Below are 19,444 nucleotides of genomic sequence, written 5' to 3'. Positions count from 1 at the left end.
TAGATGCCTCTACCATGCCTTTTTTTTTTTTTTTTAACAGGCGGCAACCAGAGACAGTGGTGAGCGCGTGGTGTGCTGTGGAAGCACCTGAGAGTTGCTCCTCACACTGTTCAAGGTCTTTGAGGAAAGGCTTTGCAGGAGAAGTCAAGGCTAAAGAGGAGCTAGGCAGGAGAAGAATGAACAGAAATCTGAAATGTCAGGTGCTGGGAGTCGGGAACTGACATACAAAGCACCTGAAGTGGCCCACGGCTTCAGGAATAGTCACAGAGCAGATCCCACCGGCCCCACACAGACCACAGGGCCAAGAAAGCAAAAGAAACCTACAGGCAGGGTATGCTGCAGCTGTGTTTGTGCCAGGCAGTGCCACAAGCCTTGGGGTGCTTCTGGTCTGAACCCTCAGCCTTTGGGCTCTGAGCTCACTCAGCCCTTCTTATTTGAAGAGGTGGCCATTGTCTGGCAGTGATGACCCACTTGCCCTCACTGAGAACAAAGTTCGGTAATGAGAATCTTAGTTATGGACTCAGGTTCTGAGCCAGACAAGGCACCCACCTGCAGTTCACACAAACGAACAGACATTGCATTGGAGTGGGTGATGGGAGTTGAAGGCTGGGCGAGCCCAGAGTTCATAAGGTTGTGAGGCACATAGACGTGAGTGTCTGTTGGAGGCAGAAGGAATGCTGTGATGTGCAGCAGTTTAGAGTTCCATCATTCAGTGGTTATTACTGGAGATTACCGCAGGGATAAGATAGTGTTGTGTCAAGTAATTCTTCAGGTGCAAAAGTATTTTTAGTTTTCATCTAATATTCAGGTAGTTATCAGCTTTAATTATCCCTGACGTCTTTCATGGGTGGTTGAATCTTGTTAAATTTTCTTAATATCTTTTGAACATGGAAGTTTTCTTATCTTTCTGGACTTTAATGTCCACTTGGTGAAAGAAAGCAGAAGTATGCCATTTTTCCAGGTATTTTTTTAATCTTTTGCCTTCTCCCACAAACGTGATAACTTACTGATTTGTTTCCCACTTTTCAAATGTTACACTGTTTTCTAATTGGATGGCTACATCCATCCAGTACAGGTCGCAGTTTTTCATCTCCCTTTTGTTTCCCCTAATCTGTTGTTCTTTTCTACCCTATGTACCCACTGTTGTTCTTGTCTGATATTTCCATGTATCTTCTCGTCTGGTTTCTCTGTTGCATCTTGTTCTAGGCCTGAACTACTGTTTCTGCTAAGGATAATTCCCAGTTTTCTAAATAGAAGCTCATTATTTCAGGTGAAATTAACTCATCTCTTCTGGCTCAAGAAAATATCCAGGGAAGCCACCTCCCCTTCATTTTTTAATTATAAGCATTTCTTCCCTTTATCTTCATAGAAACACCTTTCTCCACTTACCGCCATAACTGTATTTCTAGAATATGTTATTCTCTTCTGACATTTGATTACTTGCTTTAGGAAACTTTCCCAAGTCTTTTACCATTTGCTTGTTTAGTCACTGGCATTGTAATCTTGAGTTTCTTTAATTAGATGATCTCTTAGTTGCTTTGACATACTCAGTATGTTCAGGATTTAAGGCATCGCATTCATGACCATCACCATTCTAAATCGGCTTGTATTCTTCTACTGTAAATACAGAATTAGCACCGTGGAACTAATAGGCAGAGATTGGAGGCAGCGAGAAAATTGGCTGCAGGTACCAGGGCCTAGTCATGGTTCAGGCATTCAGCCTCAAGATATGTGAGAGACTAGGGGCAAGCAGGGAGTTTTAGGAAGAGCTCCAGTCAAAATCCCAGTATGTCTCTTTCTGTACCTTCATCACCTCCACCCATCCTTCTCTCTGTCTCTCTGTTTCTCCTCTCTCAGTGTGTGGTCTTCACCGTGTACTCCATGATTTGGGGTTTCTTTTTTATTAATAATTAAGAGAACTGTTCCTGCTGTTTTTGCAGATACGGCCTGGTGGAAAGATATAAATGGTGGAGTCACAGACCTCAGCTAGAATTTTGACTCACTTTCTACCTGTAGTTTTAAAATAAGCTACTTAACCTTTCTCAGTCTCAATTTCTTCATACATACAGGGGAGAAGGAAGGGTAGGGGATAACATATAATTGATGGTTTGATTTACTGACCATGATTTCAGACACTAGGGCCAGATTGCTTGAGTTTGAATCTTGGCAATCTAGGCCTGTGATTTAACAAGTCATTTAGTGTATCTGTGCCACGACTTCTCTACGTACATCAGTGCCCAAACAAAAAAAGAAAAAAAACAAACCTGTTGACGTGGAGTTGAGTCTGACTCAGAGCAAACAGCAACACCCAGTGCATGAAATTACAGTAATTCAGGGAGTTAAAACATGTCAGGCACTTAGAGGTATGCCTAACCTAGAGCAAGCAGTAGAAAAATATTACTACTGATTATACATACCTTTCAGTGTCTTCATAATACAAATGTGGTAAATTGTAGGTGAAATTCTCTACAATGTACTTCATGTAGGTTCCTTTCTGTTTTAAGATGTCTGCTGGTCTTTTGCAAATTAGAGAACTTTTTTTGGGAGCTGGTCACTGTTAAAGGAAACTTGCTAATATGAAAAAACTCAAGTTACCATTTTTTGCCAGGTTTTGCTACCGCTGAGTTGTCTCCCATTTATTATCACTGGATCCCTTGTTCAATGGTTATGTGTTTGGTAAGGAGAACATCGATTGTCCAGGTCTTTGCTTGCTGTGATTCTGGTGGTGCTTTCTTTCTTTGTCTCCAATAGAATGAGATGGTTCGGGAACTAGATGGCCATGTCCTGAAGTGTGTGAAAGACCAGAATGGCAATCACGTGGTTCAGAAATGCATTGAATGTGTGCAGCCCCAGTCTCTGCAGTTTATCATCGATGCGTTCAAAGGACAGGTAAGTGACTTAGGAAAGAAGGAAGGGAAGCAGATTTGTAAGGGTTTCCATTGTGAGCACAGAACAGGATAGGATTTGTGATGCTTTTGATGTATTTTAGACAGCACTAAACGGCAGCCCTGTCAGTGATGGCAAGTACCTAGCCAGTCTCCCCAAATCTCTTCCCTTAACTGCCTGTGGGTCTTCTCTTCATCAAGGTGTGTGCTCCAGCGAGCATGAGACACTGTCACCAGACCTGTTTTTAAGTTACTACTTTCAGCATTTTAAGATTAAATCTTACATTGAAGAATACGTTTTTTTCTTTTGAGTACTAGTCATCTCAGAATAGTTGATATTTAAAAATTTTTAAATCACTTTAGAAGAATTATATAATTTACAGACTAATATTATAGGTCATATGTGAATGAATATATCTTTAAAGTAACAAAGTACTTCTTGCTTGATTTTTTTTTGGGGGGGTGGGTGGGTGGGTGGGTGATGGGTCAGGTTGGTGTGAACTGTGGTACTCCTGGCACCAACGCTCAAGTAGAGTTGATATTTTCTATTATCATGGTAGCCAGAATTGCCTTTGAATTACTTTATTTTGCTAAGCACATTCTCCCAAGCTGGATGGGGCAGGATAGTAAAACTTATCTCCTTTTTAGGGGTGTGAAATTGGTCTCTTATTAGAAAAGAGAAAAAAGAATAGGAACAATGAAATAGATTTTGAGGTGTAGTTGTATACCTCAAAGTCTAGATCAAAATGGGATTTTCGAGTTCTTTAGGTTCCGGAGTTTGCTTAGTTATGGCAGTAAAGTAGATTATACACAGTAGTCCAGGGAGTTACTGGGAGTTCCTGAATTAGCGGGGGTGGGGGAGAGTAGATTGGTTTACTTGAAAATTAAGATCTTGCATTTATTGAAATACATAACAAAGAAAGTGAAATAATTAAGCCACCAAATGAGTGAGAATATTTACAACATGAAATTGCCAAAGGATTGATAGCCAGAATATATAAAGAACTCCGATAATCAAAAAGAACAATACAGACTAATGCAAAAATGCACCCAAAACACAGACATTTCACAGAAGAAACGAAAATTGCCAGTAGACCATATGAATAGATACTCAGTTCCATTAGTAATCAGGAAAATACAAAATAAAACCACAAATGATAGACCATTTTCTACCTATTAGTTGCTAAGTGTTAGGAATGTGGGTATATATATATTGACAAACCATTTTGGGACTAATGTTGTATCTTTCAAAGTTTAGCACTTAACATTTCCTATGATTCAGCACTCTGGTCTAGGTGTGTATCTATAGAAATGTTTATATATATATGTACATCATGGGACACACACAAGCGTGTGTACAATAGTATTATTCCTGTAATAGGAAGAGATGAGCTATCTAGAGGTACACCAACAGGGGATTAGATTTTTGTAAAAACCTCGTAGTTACAGCAGAATAAACTATATGCTATGCAGAATAAACTACAGAAACAACCTTTGAAACAATTTTGAGTGAAATAAAACAAGTTGTTTTACACTGTGTGTAGCATTTTTATAAAGCTAAGATCTAGCAGAACCAGTTAATCAGTGTACTGTTTGTACAGTCATATCTTTTAATACTACCGTGCATTTATGCATTTATAAAGATTACTTATACGCAATACATATACATTTATTTTCTGACTTACTGCTGAAAAAAACAAAATACAAACAAAACCCACTGCCGTGGAGTCCGATTCCGACAGACCCCATACGGTTTCCAAGGCTGTAAGTCTCTAAGGAAGCAGACTGTCAAATCTTTCTCTTGAGGAGCAGCTGGTGGTTTTGGACCACTGGCCTTTCGATTAACAGTCGATCACCTAACCACTGTGCCACCAGGGCTCCTTTTTGCTGAAAAGCACCTGAAGTTCAGAACGCTGCAGTGTGATTGACAATGGTTATGTGGAAGCATTCAGGATTTGTCCTAGCCCTTCCATTTTCTGTTTATAGTCCTGTCTTCTGGAGAAGCTGTCAGTTGGCACTCTGGGTTCTTAACTGCATCTTTGTTGACCTTTACTAATTCTGTATTCTTCTGTAGGCTTCTTGGGAAAGTCCTTTTCAGTTCTGAATTTATGCACATCTAGGAAACCCTGGTGGCGTACTGCTTAGGTGCTGTGGCTGCTAACCAAAGGATTGTTAGTTCGAATCCGCCAGGCACTCCTCGGAAACTGCATGGGGCAGTTCTACTCTTTCCTACAGGGTCGCTATGAGTTGGAATCGACTCAGCGGCACTCGGTTTAGTTTATTTATGAAGTCCCAAATAGTCAAGAAATGGGTATGGTGCACGCATACCCACATCCATATCCACACCCCTATCTACCTTATTGGAAACCCTGGTGGCGTAGTGGTTAAGTGCTATGGCTGCTAACCAAAAGGTTCGCAGTTCGAATCTGCCAGGTGCTGCTTGGAAACTACAGGGCGGTTCTGCTCTGTCCTCTAGGGTTGCTGTGAGTCAGAATCGATTTCGATGGCAGTGGGTTTGGTTTTTTTGGTACCTACCTTATTATTTGTAGAGAGAATTTAAATGCCATAATTTGAATTTAGGTTTTGAGTCAGACTAGGAAATAGAATCCTAACTGTATTACTTACTAGCAGTATGACTGTAGGCATGTTATTGAAACCTTGAGGAGCTTCAGTTTTCTCCGCTACATGCTAAGAATTATCATGACTATCTCTAAGGGTCATTGTGAAGATCAGTGGAATATTGTGTATAAACATTTAACACTGAAGCATCGAGAGTAGCAGCTGTCATTTTGGCTTTCTTTGTTCTATTTGTCTACCCTAGGTATTTGCTTTGTCTACGCATCCCTATGGTTGCCGAGTAATTCAGAGGATCCTGGAACACTGTCTCCCTGACCAGACACTTCCTATTTTAGAGGAGCTTCACCAGCATACAGAGCAACTCGTACAGGTAGTGAGAGGTGCCGGTAGAGTAACCGCAAATGCCGATAGTCTCGTGTGGGCCCAGAGCTTGCGTGTTTTGTTAGCACAGATATCCATTCTAGAAGTGGTCAATGTTAATGTCTTTAAAGATTTACCCATTGAATCTTTTGGGCGAAGCTTTCCCTTATAGCAGCATCTTGTTATTGTTGTTAGGTGCCATTGAGTCAGTTTCAACTCGTAAGGACCCCCGTGCACAACAGAATGAAACACTACCTGGTCCTGCGCCATACTCACAGTTGTTGGTATGCTTGAGCCCATTGTTGCAGCCACTGTGTCAGTCCATCTCATCGAGGGTCTTCCTCTTTTTCAGAAGTAGACCACTGGGTCCTTCTTGCTAGTCTGTCTTAGTCTGGAAGCTCAGCTGAAACCTGTCTGCCACGGGTGACCCTGCTGGTGTTTGAATACCGGTGGCATAGTTTCCAGCATCACAGCAGCATACAAACACCCACAGTATGACAAACCGACAGACACATGGGGGTACAGCAGCTTAGTTTATGTTTAATGAATATGGGTAATGAATAGAGCATTGGTGTTGGAGTCAGAGATTTGGGTTCCAGACCTCCGTATTGGACTGTGTGTGTCTTAGGCAGGCCATTTTAATCTCCTTGGGTCTCAACTTCATCATTGTCAAATTAACTAACTGTAAATGATTTCTTCTTTGCAGCTTTGATGGTTTTTTTGCTTCTACCACTAAAAATCTTACCCCAAATCATACTAACCATTTGAGCATTTCCTACATGTAATATATTGTACTGAAGCATTTTTGTTGTTGGTTTGTTTTGATGGGAGATATAAAATACAAATTATTAACTATTCTCTTGAAAAATGTGGAAGTATAGAAAGTAGGAACAAATTACCCGTAATTCTACCATCCAGAGGCAAAAACATTTGGCGTTGGCATTTTTTTCTTAAAGTAAAAATTTTTGCATCTTACAATCCTTTTTCCCTGTTAGTCACACACACTTATTCTTTCCTAAAGTACCTTCCACTGTAGATAAGTAAGTACATCCTTTGTATGCTTGTTGTATTATTTAACCAGGTATATCTGTTTTGCTGTGCAGATAGGTTGTTTCTAGTTTTTCTGTGTAGTAGAGAGGTACAGTGAATCATTTGTACATATCTGTTTGAGAGAAAAATAGCTCTTTATTGTCCTCCCCCCCACCCCCCCCCCTTTTTTTTTTGATTGAGTGGAGGCCTACTTTTTATATATAGTACTTGATGAAGTGCCCAACTAGGACTTTTGGGCTTAACTGAATATGTAGAAGTATTCTTCTGCCCACTAATGATGTGTTCCTGTTTTGTAATGATAGGGAAAAATTGTTGCTACCTATTCATTTTTTTTTAATTTCTTATACGGTCATTAGTGTTCACATAAATCATCATGATGCTACAAGGAGGATAGGTATTGATTAAATATGAGGAGAACTTAGGTCACCCGCAGAACTGGTTTTACATAAATTTTATTTCTGTTGTTGCATCTCTGATAGGATCAATATGGAAATTATGTAATCCAGCATGTATTGGAGCATGGTCGTCCAGAAGATAAAAGCAAAATTGTAGCAGAAATCCGAGGCAATGTACTTGTGTTGAGTCAGCACAAATTTGCAAGGTATGAGTTTTGAATTGCACAAATTCTTTTCCAGTAGAGAGGATTAAATAGTATTTCGGGTATAGGGAAAAGGAATGATGTTCCCTTTTTCAAAGCACAGGAAGCTTAAAACATCAAATAGTTACTACAAAGCTTCCAACAGTAGAATTCTCTTAGTGGGCTCCCCACTTCCCCAGGGGCAGCCACTTTGAAATCTGGGAAGTATGTTTCTAATGAGTGTAAGTTTTGCACTTTGGTAAACTGGGTATTTCACTACCTTACTTGTTTTGGTGAATTGTTCTTTACTCAGTGTGCTTTTTTGGTGCCCGAGTTAAGAGAGAGTTTACCATATCTATGCACAGGACCGATTCTTAGAATCTCTTTTCTAGTCTTCATATTGTATAAGGACAGGAACGAAATGCACTAATTATTCACAGGTTGTGAAAGGTGGTTTAGTAATTTATGAGCAGCAGAGGTTAGAAAAGAAACTCGTGGCGAGCGTGCGCATGGCCCTACCATGTCACTGATGGTCTTCTAAGTAGATTTTGGATGTCCTGCTGCCCACATAACATAGTACTTTCTAATTTTGGAGTATTTCTTTCTCTGGTTTTTGGGATAAATTGCAAGGTAAGTATGACTCAAAGACTTGATATTCTCAAATTGTTCATTTTTAATTTGTGAAATCTTATAAATGGAAAAAAGAAATAAAGCACGTATGCACCCAGTGTCTCAGTAGCTAATTCAGAGTCATCTCTTAAGACCTAGCATTGCTTCTTTTGGGCGGTTGTCAGGACCAGGCAAACAGGGGTCAGAATCTTTTGGGTCTCTTCCTCAATTCAGTCTCCTGTTTACTCTCTTGTCCAGTTGTATTTAATTTCTCTCCCTTGGGTTCAATGTGAGTATTAACTAATATTACAATAGATTTGTCGTTCTCATAATGACCAGGTAGTTCCTGTGGGAATGACCCTCTCACAAATAACAATTATAAACTGTAGACAAAATATAAAAAAAATCTACCCGAAGACCCTAGAGAGTGACCAGAAGCAGGTGGATACTAGAGGGAGGTTGATACTTAGAAGAAGGAAACTGCACTGGGGAAATTTCCCGTTTTTAATGGCTTTTATCCTAAGAGTAGGCCCCAGTCAGCTTCCTGCTGGGTGGTAAAACTAGGATGGAAAATTCCAGTGTAACTGGCTTATAGAAGCAGAGGACAGAGTTTGGGACAACCACAGCAATGGGAAAATGAAGGGGAGATATCTTGGAAGAGAGCCAAGAGGAGAAGCCCCAAACTTTAAATATCTGGCTGACCTCATGTGGTAAACTTGGAGCAATCTAAGCCTAAAAGAGTTGAACTAAGATTTCGGCTGCTGCCCACGCAAAGGAGATGTTTATGATTTGAGTTCAACCAAGTTAACTGCAATAAAAAAAGGGGGACAAATTAGTACTCTTTGGGAAGAACATAACAGAACTCTTGAGTTTCTACAATGTATCATTCACAATGTCTAGGTAACAGGCAAATGTGACTTATATGCAAGAAAAAAGAAAATGAAGCCCAGTTCCAAGATGACCAGATATTGGGATTAGCAGAGTATTGTAAAACAGCTATTTTAATTATACTCAAGGATGTAAAGGAAAATATGGTTGTAATGAATGAAAAGGTAGGAAATGTCAGTAGAGAATTAGAAACTGTAGCAGTTACAAAATGTAAATCCTGGAATTGAAGAATACAAAATTGGGAGTAAAATTCATTTTATGGGCTTAATAGCAGATTAGAGATGACAGAACAGCCAGAACTTGATAGAACTAAACTATACAGTGAATTAGTGTTTTTTCAGACATTTTTTTCCTTAATTGAACTTTAGATGAAGGTTTACAGAACAAAGTAGTTTCTCATTAAACAGTTAGTATACATACTGTTTTATGACGTTGGTTAACAACCCCACGACATGTCAACACTTTCCCTTCTCAGTTGTGGGTTCCCTATTACCACCTTTCCTGTCCCCTGCTGCCTTCTAGTCCTTGCCCCTGGGCTGTTGTGCCCCTTTAGTCTGTTTTATAGGCCGGTTTAATTTTGGCTGAAGGGTGAACCTCGGGGGTACCTTCATTACTGAGCTGAAAGGGTATTTCAGACATTTTTGATGGTGACCCAGAGTACAAAATAAATTTTACATCATTGAGTTTCTATGTATAGACACATGCACATATACATAACTGAAATAATATTGCCTATAATTAATTATAATTCACTTAGATGTTTACTATTTTGTGTTTCATTAAAAAAAAAAAAAAAAAAAAAGCTGGTCACAAATCGTTAGGTTGGTTTCTCTACCCACAAGTGGCTGGGAACTCCCATTGCAAAAACACAAGAAATAAACTTTAAAGACTATACTGATTGTGTATTAAGGTGGAATCCTTTGACCTAGTGGGGTTGGGTGGTGGTAGCTGATCTACCTGTTTGCATTCTTAAAAGTCAGGTTAGTTCTGAACATAGAGTCCTTCACCCATAAGATTGAGTGTCCTATCCCCAACATGGTTTAGCAGACAGCCCTGTTTTAATCCTGACCACTTTGGAGTGCTTGATTAACCATCCTGATTAACAGTCCTAAAAAGTCCTCAAAAGTGAAGAGTTCTTTGCCTGAACATTTAGAGATTCACTGGCTTCATGCTCTCTGACCAATTTAGAAATAATCTTAACTCCTTGTTCTCCTAAGGGAGAGACCAGCAGCTCCTAGGAAATTAGTGTAGCACTATGGTAGGAAGGTGGGAAAAAAGTTTTCTCACATCATTGTATGTGAAAGTGTTGTGAAATGCTGATAGCCCTTTAGAGGTCTTCCTATACTTTGGCTCTTGAGAGGAACATGAGGTAGTTAAATGAATGCTATGGATTTGGTGAGAGTATTCCTTCACTCAGTAAGACCGTAGAGCGTTTATTAAGTACGAAGTTCTGTGCTTGGCACTAGGGATATAGACATAAGCAGTATTTGTCCCTGGTCTCAGTAAGCTCACAGAGGTAAGGAAAGAATCTGTAGATTTTTTAAGTTGTGTAAGTCCCTTAACTTACCTTGGCTCCTTTCACTCACCTGGTTAAATAGAGGGCTGGATCAGGTATTCTCCAAGATCTGGTCTCAGCCATGATTCAAAGTGAAAGCCACAGATGGCAAAGGTAGAGAGTCTCGTAGAGCCAGATAGTTGAATTAATCCTCTAAAAATGTTAATTCTCTCTCACTGCTGATACTGTCATTAGGGCAGAAGCTGGACAAGCCACAGCCTAAGAGGGTGCCCTCTCCTAAGTGTTGCCTCTGGATTTGTCTCATTACAGCAATGTCGTGGAGAAGTGTGTCACTCATGCCTCACGTACGGAGCGTGCTGTGCTCATTGATGAGGTGTGCACCATGAACGACGGTCCCCACAGTGCCTTATACACCATGATGAAGGACCAGTATGCCAATTACGTGGTCCAGAAGATGATCGATGTGGCAGAGCCAGCCCAGCGAAAAATTGTCATGCATAAGGTAGGCCAGGGTGGGCAGGGCCTCAGTCAGAGAGAACGGTGCAAGGCCTTGGGTTCTTCACATTTCTAAAACACAAAGGAGGATAGCCATCTTGCTTCAATTTGAGGTGTTTATTACTGGCCTTCTCATGCTTTGTCCCTTTTTTCCTTTATCCGGTGCGACCATTTTTCCCTTGCTCTATCCATTGTTCCTTTGCTCTGTCAATAACCTGTTAGTGGGAAAGAGTCTCAAACTCTGCCATTGTCAGGTGTTTCATTGATCTTCAAGCCTGTTTCTACTGCTCTGGTCCTGTGCTCTGGGAGACCAGCTTATCAGTCCAACAAATCGACCCGCCTATTTCCTTTTTGCCCCCTCCTTTCTCTTGTTGATTAATTCTGCCAACATTTACTGAATAAGTGCCTGCTTAGTGCAGTGACTGGCTGGCACACTGACCTGATGCCCAGTGTGTGCCAGACACAGGCACAGAGAGGACTGAGACTTGATCCTCACCCACAGAGAGCATGGTTTGGTGGGAAGAACAGTGCAAAGGTAGTGATGGGCACATGAGTGGGGCCCCTAACCCTGCCCGGAATCTTTGAGGAAAGGTTTTGCAGGAGAAATCAAGGCTAAAGAGGAGCTAGGCAGGAGAAGAATGAACAGAAATCTGAACTGTCAGGTGCTGGGAGTCGGGAACTGACATACAAAGCACCTGAAGTGGCCCACGGCTTCAGGAATAGTCACAGAGCAGATCCCACCGGCCCCACACAGACCACAGGGCCAAGAAAGCAAAAGAAACCTACAGGCAGGGTATGCTGCAGCTGTGTTTGTGCCAGGCAGTGCCACAAGCCTTGGGGTGCTTCTGGTCTGAACCCTCAGCCTTTGGGCTCTGAGCTCACTCAGCCCTTCTTATTTGAAGAGGTGGCCGTTGTCTGGCAGTGATGACCCACTTGCCCTCACTGAGAACAAAGTTCGGTAATGAGAATCTTAGTTATGGACTCAGGTTCTGAGCCAGACAAGGCACCCACCTGCAGTTCACACAAACGAACAGACACTGCATTGGTGTTGATGATGGCAGTCAAAGGCTGGGCGAGCCCAGAGTTCATAAGGTTGTGAGGCTCATAGACGTGAGTGTCTGTTGGAGGCAGAAGGAATGCTGTGAAGTCCAGCAGTTTAGAGTATGTCCATCCATTCATCTATCCAACAGATACTCATTAAACACACACTCTATACTAGGCCCTGCTCTCAACAGGACTGTATTGCTAAACACGGCAGTATTATGTGCAGATAGTTACAGTGATGCTGGGGAAATAGGGGGGCCATGGGAGAATGTGGCAGGGGGCCTCTGCTAATGAGGGTATACAAATGAGGCTCCCATCTGACTAGAATTCTGAACCTTTCCAGGCAGAGGGAACATGGTGTGTAAAGGCTGGGAAGCAGGAGGAGGCAAGACATTATATTTGAAGAACTAAAGGAAGTTCAGTGGGGCAGGGCTGTGGTGAGAAAATCAGATTGAAAAAAAATTGTTCTAGCTGATGAGTGACTGAGAGAAGAGAGGAGGCAGTGAAGAGAGTAGAGGGGAGGCTGTTAAAATAGTTAAGCCAGGAAATGGTGATGGCTTTGGGATTAAAGAGAAGTGAAAAGAATTGAGAGCTAGAATCTATTTACTATTATCTACTACCATGTATGGAGACTTAGTGGCGTAGTGGCTAAGAGCTCAGCTGCTAACCAAAAGGTGGGCAGTTGGAATCCACCAGGCGCTCCTTGGAAATCCTTTGAGACAGTTCTGCCCTGTCCTGCAGGGTTGCTATAAGTCAGAATTAACTGGATGGCAACGGATTTGGTGTATGTACAAAGTACTATCTACCATCAAACTAGATAGGGCTTAGTACTTGGTTGGTTGAGGGGGGGAGAGTCCTAAGAATTCCTCTTAAGTAAGTTTTCATCTCTCTGACCACTAGGTGGTGTCCTTTTCAGAGAGAGGGAATATTGAAAGAATAGCAGGGTGATTACTTTTCACCAGCCACTTGTGTGTATGTTTGACTTGCTACTTTTGTTTTGTTGTTGTTTGGTCTGGAAGAGGAAAGATAAAAAGATTTAAGTGTCTGGACTCATCAGTAGCCAATCCCAAGTTATAAAGAGGTGAATGAATTGAATTTCACTAGTTTCTAGAAGGAGATTTACTAAAATCAAAGATGGGCATCTTGAACCTCAAGGTCTAATGACAAAAACATTATCCAGGTACATTAGTTCTTGCTACAACCCATATGAAATGGGGGTTAAATAACAAAAGCAAGACTCGTCTTTTTTACAGAAGTGTTTAGGGAGGTTAGGCAAGCTGGCTGGGTCACACAGCTCAGAATTAGAACGAAGAACAATTTGTCAATAGTCAGTTTCCCATACAGGCTCTTAGGTGGGATGTACTGTCTGATACGGGTCTGTGACCTGTGTGGGATGGGTCAGTGGTTTCTCGATCTACTTGACCCTTCCTTGCTTTGGGGACACAGTTAAACAGACAAATTGCTGCCCTCATGGCGCTCTCACTCCAGAGAGCATCCATCTACCCACCTGCTCCCTGATTCATTTGTCCACTGTGTTTGCATGTACAAGTACAAATTAGGATGTGGAAACAGGTTAATAAGACACGCCCTTCACTGTCTGTGTAGAGCAAATGATTGCAAACCTGGTGCTCTGTTCTGTCGCTGAGCCATGTAGAAGGTCCGTGAGCTCACAGAAGAGGAGAGGCGGCTCCCTTTGAGCCATCAGGGATGCACAGGACTTCTCAGAGTAGATCAGCCAGGAGGCGGGGTGGCAGGCGAGAAGGCTTGCCGAGGTGAGCGAGAGCTGGGGTTGCAGAGGATGAGATATGAGACCGGCACGGTAGGCGGAGCCACGAGTGCACAGTCGGGGTAGGAATACTTGCTAAAACAGCCAGACGACTTGGGATCAGATACCTGTGCTACCTCTTATTAGCCACTTGACTTGGATAAGTAATTTAACCAACACAGTGCCTTTGTTTTCTCATCAGTAAAATGGGGGTAATATTCACACCATCTTCATAAGGGTAATTATGAGAGTACATGAACAGTGCCTGGCTCGTGATGTTAGCCTTTTTTATTGTTGTCATTAGCTGTATGTTCCACTGTGAACTGGACACACAGGGTCAGGTGTGAGCTCAGGATTCATGGTGTCCTGGAATAAACCACCACAGGTCAGGAGAGCCTAGGATTCTTCCTCTGATGGGCCCAGAGGGACATGCATGGGTGCCTCCAGGGAAGTACTGTGCTGCACGTGGTGTGATTTGTTAGTCAGGATTCACAGACTGTCCTGGGAGTGGTCCGTGGCCATCCAGTCTCCAGAGCCCTCCCATCCTGCATCAGCTCTCAGGATAGGAGCTGCTATCTCCATCTGATAGGTCACAGAAGTTCAGAGTTCAGCTGACTTGCTGTATCAGTAGAAGGTATTGCTTCAGGATGTGTGTGTGTGTGTGTGCGTGCGTGGGTGGGTGGGTGGGTGGGTGTGCATGCTGGGTCTGGAAGCCTACCACGTCTGTTTTCCGGCCAGTGTAACAAACTGTCCTTCCTTCTCAGATCCGACCCCACATCGCGACTCTTCGCAAGTACACCTATGGCAAGCACATTCTGGCCAAGCTGGAGAAATACTACATGAAGAATGGCGTTGACTTAGGGCCCATCTGTGGCCCCCCTAATGGTATTATCTGAGGCAGTGTCCCCCATGCCCCTATTCCTACTGACCTCAATGGCCCACTGGTGAAGCCAACCAGCAACCAGAAATGTTCTAGTACCGAGTCTGAAGTGGGTAGTGATTGCTCCGGGATGACCCCCTCCAAAAAAAGGAATCAAATTCACAAGTGGAAAAGCCTTTGTAAATTTGTTGAATTTTACTACGCATAACATGTACTAATTATTTTTTTTAATTGACTAATTGCCCTGCTGTTTTACTGGTGTATAGGATACTTGTACATAGGTAACCAATGTACATGGGAGGCCACATATTTTATTCATTGTTGTATCTATATTCCACGTGTGGAAACTTTCGGGGTGGTTGGTTTAACAAAAAAAGTTTAAAAAAAAAAAAAAAAGAAAAAAAGGTTTTTAACTCATTTGCCTTGCTGGCAAGTTTTGCAAATAGCTCTTCCCCCCTCCTCATTTTAGTAAAAAACAAAAACAAAATAAAAAAACCTAGAAGTTTGAATATTAGTTAAATGACCCCAAATCGGCATTTAACACTGTTTATAAAAATATATATATATACAATGGAAAACATTTCAGAGTTGCTAAAGCTCTGGTTTATGACATTAAGTTTATGAAACTTCTAAAAATTGCTTTTTTTGGAGACTCTATTATGCTAACAAAGATAGTGTAGTCTATCTTTTGAGGAGGAAACGTGAGCACCCAGACTGTCTGTCAAGGCTTGGCGGGTGTAATTGTTTACTGCCTACTGGATTTTTTTCTGTTAACATGGAAAGGCAAAATCTGATTATTTAGCATGAGAAAAAAAATCCAACTCTGCTTCTGGTCTTGCTTCTATAAATATATAGTGTATACTTGGTGTAGACTTTGCATATATACAAATTTGTAGTATTTTCTTGTTTTGATGTCTAATCTGTATCTATAATGTACCCTAGTAGTCGAACATACTTTTGATTGTACAATTGTACATTTGTATACCTGTAATGTAAATGTGGAGAAGTTTGAATCAACATAAACGTTTTTTGGTAAGAAAAGATTAGCCAGCCCTGTGCATTCAGTGTATATTCACACCTTTTATGGTCGTAGCATATAGTGTTGTATATTGTAAATTGTAATTTCAACCAGAAGTAAATTTTTTTTTTCTTTTGAAGGAATAAATGTTCTTTATACAGCCTAGTTAATGTTTAAAAAGAAAAAAATTAGGTTGGTTTTTATTTGTCATCTAGTCGTACAGTAGTGAGATTCTTTCTAAATGTAATTCAAGATGATTCAGTTCACGCTTGTGTTTTTTTTTATCCTTAAAAAAAAGCAATGTTTTGCTTATTTTGTGACAGTCAAAAGGATGTGCAAAAGTTCAGCCCTGCCCTAGCTTTCCTTACAGTCGGAGCCCCTCCCTCTCCCCTTGTAAAGTGTGAATTGCCCTTTTTGTACAGAAAATGAACTGTATTTTGCATTTTGTCTACTTGTAAGTGAATGTAACATACTGTCAAATTTCCTTGTTTGAATATAGACTTGTAACACTACACGGTGTACATTTCCAGAGCCTTGTGTATATTTCCAATGAACTTTTTTGCAAGCACACTTGTAACCATATGTGTATAATTAACAAACCTGTGTATGCTTATGCCTGGGCAACTATTTTTTGTAACTCTTGTGTAGATTGTCTCTAAACAATGTGTGACCTTTATTTTAAAAAATACAGAACTTTGGAATCTGGGTTTGCGCTTCATCGTAACACCCCCCCTCCCAGTGTGGTGGCCCCAGGACAGCCTTTTCCTTGCTTGTGCTTCTTTCTTTTCTTTTTTTTTTTCTAATTGTTTTTGTTTTTAAGGTGTTTGGTTTAGCCTGCCTAGTGCTTTCAAAATCACGAAATTCCACACAAAAATCCACCCTTCCATCTTTTCTTGAAAAATCAGAATTTTTGCCCCGTAGGCCCCCTGCTGTCCCCAGAAAGCCTGTGCTCTCCAGCCAGACCCTTCTTTACCGGTGCTCTGGGTTCACTGGCTTTTCTCGCTCTGGCCTCTGCAGCGTTTGTGACCCCGAGGGTTTAGATTGCAGCCCAGTGAGTTAGTGCTCACGGGCGTCCAGTTTTCCAAGTGAGGCAAGAGATAAAGTGTCCCGGATTCCTGGGCCTCCCCTCCTCCCCTTTTCCTTTCCCCCTGTTTGGGCTGCTCCTGTCCTTACACAGAGGCTGCCCAACCTCCTAGCTTGTTTATCTTACCCTCAGGTGGGGAACCTCCTCCGGCGTTTTACTAGTCAATAAGATGTAGGTTACCTATGCCTGAGGTCCACTTTCCCTTCTCTAACGCCTTTGCTCCAGAAGCAGTTTTGACAAAAACTGGTCAATGTCAGCAACTATAGGATGGGCTGCACCAGGGAGGCCTCAGTGTGGGGAGGGCAGACCGAGCCCACACCAGCCCAACATCTGAAGGTGGAGCCTCAGGGTGGTTGCAGAAGGAACTTGACACAGTCCCATCTCAAGGGTAAGGGGCAGTCTGGTTCAGCAGCTGTAATTAGGTCCTTAGCCAGCATTGTCTCACGTGCAGCAGCCAACCTCGGCTTACCGGAGCTAGCAGGGCCAGTCAGCACCCAGGGCTGTAGGGGCATACTCGGGGCATTGTGACCTGTGCTGTGTGTGGAACTCTGAATATCACCACTTGCTTTGTGCCTGTGGGCAAGTTACTTTACCTCATCTTAACCAAGTTACAAGTCAAGTGGTTCTCCCATCTCCCATGTCAGGGGGAGCTATGGCTGTTAAGTTCTTAGCATTTTACTGGACCCTTCCAGAGGCAGCGTGCTAAAGTGCAAAGTAAGAGCTTGGAGACTTGGGTTTGCCTCTTTGTGACTTGGGGAAGTAATTTAGCCTGTTTGAGCCCCAGTTTCTTCTGTAAGATGGGGATAATACCTTGTAGTGCTGTAGGAAAATACAACACTGTGTGTCAAGTGCCTGGCACGTATTAGGCACTCAATGCTGGTTTTCTTCTTTTCCTTTCTGGATTATATGGCACTTTATACTCTGGGGGTTTTTTCTTTTCTTTTTTTTTTTTGTTCTCTTAGTATTTAGTGAAGATCTTCCCTTTTGTGTTTATTTCAATCCTGAATGTCTTTGAGGCCTGGAGTGGATGCAGGCTTTTGAATCAGACAAACCTGGATTTAATCCCACTGTTTTTTATTACCTGGTGATCTCTCTGAGACCCAGTTTCTTCATCAAGTGGGCAAAATAACAGTACCTATGTCAAAGGTATGGAGACCCTGGTTGAGGCAAACGGTTAAGTGTTCAACTGGCCAAAAGGTTCATTTGAACCCACCCAGAGGCACCTAAGAAGACAGGCCTGGCGGTCTGCTTCTGAAAGGTCATAGCCTTGAAAATCCTATGGTGCAGTTCTACTCTTCCACACACATGGGGTCGCCATAAGTCCGAATCAACTCGATGGCAACTAAGTGTCAAAGGTTGGTTGTGAGGATTGAATGAAATTATGTAGTAATTTAGCACAGTCCCTGGCGCATGGTATCCTATTTTCCCTTTCACATTACCCATCCGGTGACTCTTAATGTTTTGCTGAACAAAAGTCTTTGTCCTCGAGTTTATGTAGTGTTTATTGTGAACCGGCTCTGTGCCGGGCACCCAGGAGATGGTTTTGCATCCTCTCATCTCTCACACCAGCCCTGTGAAGAACATGCTATTATTCCCATCTTACAGACACGGAAACTGAGGTTCTGGGTTCTGATGCAAGTCTTTGGATCAGACTTATGTGGCCTGAGACCTTTTTCCCTGGTGCATTAGGAGAGGAGGTGGGGCTGGGAGACCCCTCCGACTGCAGGACTCAGCTCACTGTCCACCCCTCCTCTGAATGGCCTCGATTCCCCACTGCTTCCTAGACTTCCCCAAGGATCCAGGGTCCCGGGCTGCCACCAGCCAGATACCTGCTTTCCTGGTCTATTCCAGAGTCTCGCCCATGGGGATTCCTTACATGCTGCTATATGTACTGACCCTCCACCTGGGCACGGTGCTTTACAGCTTATAGAACACTCACATTTATGATTCCTTTGATCCTCATGAAAACCTCAGAGGATGAGGTACCTGTTGCCATCGAGTTGATTATGACTCATAGCGACCCTGTAGAACAGAGTAGAACTGCCCCCACAGGGTTTTCAAGGCTGTATCTTTCTCTCACGGAGCGGCTGGCGAGCTCCAACTACTGACCTTTCGGTTAGCAGCTGAGCACTTTACCACTGCACCACCAGGGCTCCTTAGTGAGGTAGGGAGTAGGTATCAACTCATATAGATGTGGAGTTTCCCAAGCTGCACAGTGAGCCGGTAACCACATAAGGGTCACACGAGTTTTCCTGACTCCCGGGCCTGAGCTGTCTATGCTATCTTGGTATTGCCATCTCCCTTCAGCCCCAGTTGTAACTGTCTTCTGTCTTTGAGGCCCAGGGTGGGGTTGCAGGAGACAAGATACTGGGAAGTGAAATACCTTTTTGGGGGAAAAAAATTTTTTTTTGACTTCGTGTAGTTACCAGCTATAGCCACACGAGGGTGCTGCCGCCTAAAGAAAGCATGGTTTCCACAGAGGCGCCCTGGTTGTACAATGGTTAAGCACTTGGCTGCTAAGTGAGTCGGGTGGTTTGAACCCACTGGTGACTCCATGGAAAAGAAGACCTGGCGATTTGTTCCCATACAGATTACAGCCGAAGAAACTATGGAGCAGTCCTACTCTGTCCTACAGGGTCCTTATGAGTCGAAATTGACTCAACAGCAGCAACAAGTTTTCCAAGGTGGTACACCTG

At 42.4% G+C, this 19,444-nt stretch overlaps 1 protein-coding gene and 2 non-coding genes across 22 annotated transcripts in view; all 3 read left to right on the top strand.

The window, feature by feature from the left end:
• Positions 1–16,370, top strand: part of PUM1 (pumilio RNA binding family member 1) — a 157,507-nt gene extending 141,137 nt beyond the window's left edge. For all 20 annotated transcript variants that reach the window (XM_049878544.1, XM_049878540.1, XM_049878545.1 and 17 more), the window contains 5 exons: positions 2,752–2,889; positions 5,707–5,832; positions 7,352–7,473; positions 10,772–10,964; positions 14,531–16,370. In XM_049878544.1, coding sequence (XP_049734501.1) covers positions 2,752–2,889; positions 5,707–5,832; positions 7,352–7,473; positions 10,772–10,964; positions 14,531–14,662 — 711 coding nt within the window. In that variant the 3' untranslated portion in view covers positions 14,663–16,370. The remainder of the gene's footprint in view (positions 1–2,751; positions 2,890–5,706; positions 5,833–7,351; positions 7,474–10,771; positions 10,965–14,530) is intronic.
• Positions 453–537, top strand: LOC126074148 (small nucleolar RNA SNORD103/SNORD85). The gene has a single exon (XR_007516950.1). It is a non-coding gene; the product is annotated as a small nucleolar RNA SNORD103/SNORD85 (small nucleolar RNA).
• LOC126074147 (small nucleolar RNA SNORD103/SNORD85) lies at positions 11,872–11,956 on the top strand. The gene has a single exon (XR_007516949.1). It is a non-coding gene; the product is annotated as a small nucleolar RNA SNORD103/SNORD85 (small nucleolar RNA).
• Positions 16,371–19,444: the final 3,074 nt, after the last annotated feature.

Source organism: Elephas maximus, chromosome 3, assembly GCF_024166365.1.
Source record: "Elephas maximus indicus isolate mEleMax1 chromosome 3, mEleMax1 primary haplotype, whole genome shotgun sequence".
Taxonomy (NCBI): domain Eukaryota; kingdom Metazoa; phylum Chordata; class Mammalia; order Proboscidea; family Elephantidae; genus Elephas; species Elephas maximus.
Note: the sequence above shows the minus strand (reverse complement) of the source record. Positions and strands in the feature narration are given on the sequence as shown.